Source organism: Scylla paramamosain, chromosome 40 (assembly GCF_035594125.1).
Source record: "Scylla paramamosain isolate STU-SP2022 chromosome 40, ASM3559412v1, whole genome shotgun sequence".
In the NCBI taxonomy this organism is placed as follows: domain Eukaryota; kingdom Metazoa; phylum Arthropoda; class Malacostraca; order Decapoda; family Portunidae; genus Scylla; species Scylla paramamosain.
Genome location: NC_087190.1, coordinates 3332501 through 3340000, shown reverse-complemented (window position 1 = coordinate 3340000; position 7500 = coordinate 3332501). Strand labels below are relative to the sequence as shown.

At 36.7% G+C, this 7500-nt stretch overlaps 1 protein-coding gene across 2 annotated transcripts in view; it reads left to right on the top strand.

The window, feature by feature from the left end:
* The window catches only part of LOC135092707 (cytochrome b5-like), a 20221-nt gene that overhangs the window by 9909 nt on the left and 2812 nt on the right, over positions 1-7500 (top strand). The window contains exons 2-4 of one of the 2 annotated variants that reach the window (XM_063991338.1): positions 229-357; positions 2515-2582; positions 6668-7500. The exon at positions 6668-7500 is cut by the window's right edge and continues 531 nt beyond it. In XM_063991338.1, the coding sequence (XP_063847408.1) occupies positions 229-357; positions 2515-2582; positions 6668-6770 (300 nt within the window). In that variant the 3' untranslated portion in view covers positions 6771-7500. The remainder of the gene's footprint in view (positions 1-228; positions 358-2514; positions 2583-6667) is intronic. The other variant, XM_063991339.1, reaches the window with a different exon arrangement.

Here is a 7500-nt window from a genome sequence, read left to right as displayed (position 1 = left end):
TCCTGACCCTCCTCTCCCATCCCTCTCCTGACCTGACCCTCCTTTCCTGTCCATTTCTGACCTGACTGTCCCCTCCTGTCCCATTCCTCACCAGACCTCTCTATTCACTCACTCAGTCACTCAAAACTTTTCACTGCCGCTCTTTTAACCTTCCCCTCCCTTTTATTCACTCACTCAGTCACTCAGAACGCTTCACTGCCCCCATGCTAACCTTCCCCTACCTTGCAGCACCCTGGAGGAGAGGAGGTGCTGCTGGAACAGGCGGGGCAGAACGTGACAGAGAACTTCGAAGATGTGGGCCACTCAACAGACGCCAGGGAGATGATGGCAGAGTATTGCATTGGGGAGCTGTGTGAGGTGAGGGAGAGACGGAGAGAGGGAGAGAGGGAGAGGAAGGCTTATATTTGTAGGTAAGAAGTGAAGGGAGGGTAAAAGGATACTTGTGCTAGAGAAAATGGGGGAAAGGGAGGGAGAAGTAGGGATTTAAGTGGAATGTGGGAATGGAGAGGAAGGGGAAGGGGAGAAAGAATGGTTAGGGATGAAAAGAATGGGTGTATTAGAAGGAAAAAAAGGGAAGAGAAGGGAAAATCTGAATGAAACTTGGGGACAGAGAGAGATGAAGAGACAGATTAGGGGTAAAAATTTTAAGGTTAATGAAAAGGAATTAAGAAAGGATGGATGTGCAAGAGAGAGAAAAAAAAATAAAGGGGAATAGCAGTAAAGATCTGAATAAAACTAGGAGAGAGAGAGAGAGAGAGAGAGAGAGAGAGATTGGTGGGGGTAAGAATGAAAAAGGATGATTGTGCTAGGAAAAAAAAAGGAAAATAAAGAGGGAAAATAGGGGAGAGAGAGAGAGAGAGAGAGAGAGAGAGAGAGAGAGAGAGAGAGAGAGAGAGAGAGAGACTTAGGAATTAGAAGGTTAATGAAAGAGAACAGTTTTGGAATGATAAACGGTGAAAAAGAAAGGATAGTCATTAAAGAAAAGAAAAAAAAAGGCTTATAAATTAAATAAATTGTAATATATTTAAAGTCACATTAAACTGGTCAATTAAAAAAGAAAATAATAATAATAATAGTCACCTGCGTATGGTATAAGTAATGCATTTGAAGTATTTATTAACTCTTTCACTGGTACTTGTCACTTAATTCAACCTCAAACCACCCTTGTAATCTCCTTGCTTACAAATATTGCTAACATATTTGAAGTGGCATTAACAAACTCCTTCACTACACACACTGAGATCTTTCCCGACTTTCCTCTTTCCCTCTTTCCCTTGCACCCACCTCCCAACACGATACCTGCTAGAAATTGTAAATCTTGTGAATCTATCCTTTTAATCCTCCCTCTTTCTCGTAGAAGCTCATAGGACTGTCATATATGTACAGTTAGGTTAGGTTAAGTTAGGTTAGGTTAGGTTAGGTTAGGTTGTGTTAGGATAGGTTAGGTTAAGTTAGGATAGATTAAGTTAGGTTAGGTTAGTATTGTTTGATTAGGTTAGTGTTGTTCTTTTAGATTAGGATAAGTTAGGTTAGGTTAGATTAGGTTAAATTAAGTTAGGTTGTTAGGTTAAATTTGGTTAGGTTAAGTTAGGATAGGTTAGGTTAGGTTAGGTTAGGTTATATTAGGTTAGGTTAAGTTAGGTTAGGTTAGTATTGTTCGGTTAGGTTAGGTTAAGCTAGGGTAGGTTAGGTTAGGTTAGTTTAGGTTAGGTTAGGTTAGGTTAGGTTATGTTAGTATTCTGTTAGGTTATATTAGGTTAGGTTAAGTTAGGTTAGGTTAGTATTGTTCGGTTAGGTTAGGTTAAGCTAGGGTAGGTTAGGTTAGGTTAGTTTAGGTTAGGTTAGGTTAGGTTAGGTTATGTTAGTATTCTGTTAGGTTATATTAGGTTAGGTTAAGTTAGGTTAGGTTAGTATTGTTCGGTTAGGTTAGGTTAAGCTAGGGTAGGTTAGGTTAGGTTAGTTTAGGTTAGGTTAGGTTAGGTTAGGTTATGTTAGTATTCTGTTAGGTTATATTAGGTTAGGTTAAGTTAGGTTAGGTTAGTATTGTTCGGTTAGGTTAGGTTAAGCTAGGGTAGGTTAGGTTAGGTTAGGTTAGGTTATATTAGGTTAGGTTAAGTTAGGTTAGGTTAGGTTAGGTTAAGCTAGGGTAGGTTAGTATTATTCTTAGTGCTGTGAATTCCTCTTCTTGCGATGAACAGAGTGACCAGGACAATTAGCAGCACAAAGAAGCAATGCAATTATTATAAGTATCCACAAAAAAAGTTAGCAATTAAAAGAATACAGTTTACAGTTTGTACCCCAGATCTTGGGTGGATGGGGAACAAACAAATAAAGGCATTTCAGATTGATTGGTAATTAGGGAAAGGAAACCAGATAAGTGTTAAAAGGTTAAAAATGAATATATGTTAAAAAAAAAATAGAAATAAAATAAAAGTAAATAAAATAAAAATAGCTTGTTTGTAGTATAGATCATCATCAACATCACCATCATTTTCACTGTTGTCACTATTGCAGGAGGACAAGAAACACACCAAGGACAGCGGACCAAAGTCTTGGGCGTCTGGAGATTCCGCAGACCAGAAGTACGTATGTGGTAGTGGTGGTGGTGGTAGTAGTAGTAGTAGTAGTAGTAGTAGTAGTAGTAGTCAAGTAATTATGATGGAGGTAAAATATGAAAATAGGACTAGTAGTTGTAGTGATAGTAATAGTTGTAGTAGTAATAGATCTCAGTATAGATAACACATAACTCATAATTAACCAAGAGTCCATTAATTGACTCTATTTTATTTTTAATTACATATTTTTTTATAACTTTTGTCACTAATACATTACAATACAAGTAATCCCTAATGTAATATAAGTAATCATTATTTTAGATCATTTAGAAGACTTAATCCTAATGTATACTTTTAAAATGAGGCTGTGAAGGACTTGTAGAATAATAGTAGTAGTAGTAGTAGTAGTAGTAAATGGAGGAAGAAATCAATATATTCATACATTTTTTTCTTTTATTTTGCTGCATAAAAGATAAGATTAGATTAGAATGAGGAAAAAAAGACAAAATATTGAGGAGAGAACAGAGAGGGTGATATACTAACTACTGTAGGTGAATAGTGATGATAGAGAGCTGGGAATCATAAGGGGATGGAAAGTATGGATGAAACAGGAGGAAGTAAGGAGAGAGGAAAGAATATGGAGGTAGCAAAGAATTGGGAGAATGAACGGAGGAACTTAGAGGGGAGGAAAAAAAAAAAGGAAAATTAAGATAGAGGAAATAAGAGGGAGGGGGCAAAGAGTTGGGAAAATAAAAGGAAGAAATTAGAGGGGAAAAAAGTAAGAGAAGAGTAGAAAAAGAATAATGTAAGGAGAGAGAAGAAGATGAATAAGGGAAAGAAGAAGTGGTAATAAACAGTTTTGGAAAATTAAATTAATCTAGAGAGTGAAGATAAAAAGTAGAAGGGGAAGTAGAAAGAAATGGAGAGGATTAGAGAAAACTAAAGGAACTTACTGAAGAAGGAATGAAGAAAAAATAGAAGATAATTTAGAGTGGAAAAAAAGAATCACAAAAAACACAAAGAATTAAGAGAGAGAGAGAAAGAAACTAGGAGATAACTGAAAAATAACAAAGGAAGATGATAAAGAAAGGAAAGCAAGATAACAGGGAAGAGGGAAATAACAGGAAATAAAGGTAGGAAGAAGAAATACTGAAGAGGGAAGAAATTTTGAAGTAAGAACTGGCAGAGAGAGAGAGAGAGAGAATAAAGTAAAGATGCATTTAGATGAGAAAGAAATTGAAAAAAATAAAGAAGAATATTCAGTTGACTTAATTAGTATGTATAGAAGTAGTCAACATGTTAATAAGTAAATAATTAAATGAAATACAGAAGTAGGAAGAGAAATTACAGGTAATAGGAAAAACAAAATAGCAAGAATATTTATTAATGAAGATATGTAGTTGACTTAGGAATATATGAAAATAGTGAACATATAAAAGAGAGAGAGAAAAAAAAAGTAGGAAGGAAGTTTAATATTTTAGCAGAAACAAATTAGGAAGGAGATTTATTGATGATAGAAGTGACTTAGAATATGGAATTTGTGGAAATAAGAAATCAGGAGAAAGATTAAAAAAAAAAAAGTCAGGAAGAGAAAATAAATAAGAAAGAAAGTAGGAAACAAAAAAAAAATAGGAAGATAACTTAAATGTAAGAAGAAGCAACAATGAAAGCATGTATATTGAAAAAGAAAAACAAAAACAAGGATTACAGTCACTACAAAGAACTTTCTAGGAAGAGAAGCAATTTATAACAAACTATCAGAAAATAAGAAACAAAAGAGAGAAAAAAAAAAAGAAAATAAATTAAATGTAAGATTAAACAACTATTAAAGCATGCGTATGAAAAAAGAAAAAAAAGTTGCAATTATTATCTGCACTTTATAGAAGAAAATTTACATATAGGAGATTATTAACCATTTCAGCATGCACATTAAACAAACAACCATAACCACCACAATTACCACCTTTCACTATAAATCAAGCCTCTCCCTCACTATCACTTCCCTCACCACTCCTATTAACAATGTTCCCACACTGCCTGGCTTACCACATTAATGCACCACAGCTCAAACCATCCAACATCCTTTCAGAACACACCAAATCACTTGTAACAGAATCCAATCCCCTTCAGACCTCAAATATAAGGGATCCAACTCCAAACAAAGGGGATCTGAGCCTCCTAACCTCCTTCCATTTGTGAGGGAGAGGTGTAAGGGTGTAAGGGAGGGATGTGGTGGGTGGCATGAAAAGTGAAGCCATTAATAAGCAAAGGAAAGGCATAGAGGGGATCGAGAAATGCACATATGTGGTCAGACCTCATCTAGACTACGCTGTGCAGTTCTGGTCCCCACATTACAGGAAAGCTATAGGTCTATTAGAATCAGTACAGAGGAGAATGACTAAAAGGATATGGGATGAGGAGTATTCCTTATGAGGTGAAATTAAAGCTGTTAAATTTACATTCTTTAGAGAGACGTAGGCTAAGAGGGGACCTGATAGAAATCTTTAAGTGGTATAAAGGTTTTAACAAGGGGGATGTAAGCAAAATTCTTAGGATCAGCAACCAGGGTAGAACAAGAATAATGGGTTCAAACTTGAAAAATTTAGGTTTAAGAAAGAGATTAGAAGAAATTGGTTCTCAAATAGTGGTAGATGAATGTAACGGACTCAGTAATCAAGTTGTTAGTGCTAGGACATTAGAGAGCTTGAAGAAAAGATTAGATGGGTTTAGGATGGGGATGATAGGTGGAAATAGGTAGGTATATTTCATACAGGGACTGCCACGTGTAAGCCTGGTCGCTTCTTGCAGCTTCCCTTATTTCTTATGTTGTTATGTTCCTACACATCACCTTTGGCATCTTTTTATTAATTATTGTGTCTTGTATCTTACCCTCACCTTTGTACTCTGCACGATGGTGGTTACAAGATTTATCCTCAAGTTTTTATTTAATTTTTGGCTTTCGCTTTTGGTTCTGTTGGGGGCGGCATCTCAGTGGGCCTTTTTTTATTTTATTTTATCTATTTATTTTATCTGATTTTGTTGGTCTTTCCTGGTGCTTCTCTTGTATACGTAAAAAGCAAAATTAACGGCTTTTGTCTTTGTGCTATTGGGGAAACCTCAAATCTGGTGTAAGGAATGAAAGTGAAAAAAAAATGATAAATGAAGAGATTAAAAGGCAAGAAAGCTGGTTAATTATTTTGATGGTATAGAAAAAAGGTGTTGATTCTCATGTAAAGAAAGAAAAGTAATAAGAAAAAAGGACACAGGTAATCCTTAAGTAAAAAAAAAGAAAAGAAAAAATACTATTAATTCTCTAGTAAAAAGGAAAAATTGAAAGAAAAATAGAAAAGAAAAAATTACATATAGTTTTCCATTTTTCATCATTCAAACTTATACCAGATATTTTTTTCCAATAGTAATTCTTGTTTTCTGCTTGCAATGTTCTTGGGGGCTCTCTCTCTCTCTCTCTCTCTCTCTCTCTCTCTCTCTCTCTCTCTCTCTCTCTCTCTCTCTCTCTCTCTCTCTCTCTCTCTCTCTCTCTCTCTCTCTCTCTCTCTCTCTCTCTCTCTCTCTCTCTCTCTCTCTCTCTCTCTCTCTCGTGACTTATGTGTGGTGTTGGCCTTTGTTTGTTTGTCTGTCTGTCTGTTTGTTTGTTTGTTTGTGTTCTTTGGGTTTGTTTTTGTAGCTGTTTCACTTTCTGTGTTGCTGTGTTTGTGTATCTCTCTCTCTCTCTCTCTCTCTCTCTCTCTCTCTCTCTCTCTCTCTCTCTCTCTCTCTCTCTCTCTCTCTCTCTCTCTCTCTCTCTCTCTCTCTCTCTCTCTCTCTCTCAAAATTTGCACGCTTTTATTTCAACAATCACTTAAATTTTGAAGTAAGATTCACAACTATTAGAATTCTCTCTCTCTCTCTCTCTCTCTCTCTCTCTCTCTCTCTCTCTCTCTCTCTCTCTCTCTCTCTCTCTCTCTCTCTCTCTCTCTCTCTCTCTCTCTCTCTCTCTCTCTCTCTCTCTCTCTCTCTCTCTCTCTCTCTCTCTCTCTCTCTCTCTCTCTCTCTCTCTCTCTCTCTCTCTCCCCAATCCATCTTCCATATGTCTCTCTCTCTCTCTCTTGCAGTAAAAAGCAGAGGAGGAGGAGGGGGTGTGCCCTGCTAGTGCCAATTGGTGTGGCCTGTGTGGCACTGCTGGCATACAGGGGATGGCGGGCACTGAGGGGCTGAATGATGGTGGTGGTGCTGGTGGTGCTGGTGCTGGTGTGGTGGTGCTGTGTGGTAGAATGTCTCTGTTTTGGTGATGTGGTGGTGAGGTAGAGAGGTGGAGAGATGAGGGTGGTTTCTTCTCTCTCTCTCTTTGTCTCTCTTTTCTCTCCTCTCTTTCTTTATTCTTCATCTTGTTTTTATTGTCTGTTTTTGTTCCTTATTTTTATTTGTTGTTTTGTTTGTGGGTTTTATTGTTCTTGCTTTGATTGTTTTTGACTTTTTGTTGTTGTGGATGCTCTCTCTCTCTCTCTCTCTCTCTCTCTCTCTCTCTCTCTCTCTCTCTCTCTCTCTCTCTCTCTCTCTCTCTCTCTCTCTCTCTCTCTCTCTCTCTCTCTCTCTCTCTCTCTCTCTCTCTCTCTCTCTCACTAAGCACATTTATTTATTTCAATCCCTTTTCCTTCAATCTGACTCTTATTTTCATCACAACCTTTTTTCTTTCCTTCTTTCTTTGTGTACATATATATTTCCTTCTATTTATCTTTTGCTTCTATCCTTTCTATCCTTTCTTTCTTTTCTTTATAATATTTCCTCATTTCCTTTCTTTAACCTTTCACTCTTTGTACATCTATATATCTTTTCCCCCCTATATTAATTTCCCCCCATCTTTCTTTCCTCTCCTCCTCATCCCTCCTTTATTTAACTCTCACACCACCTTTTTTCTTTCCTTCTTTCTTTGTGTACATATATATTT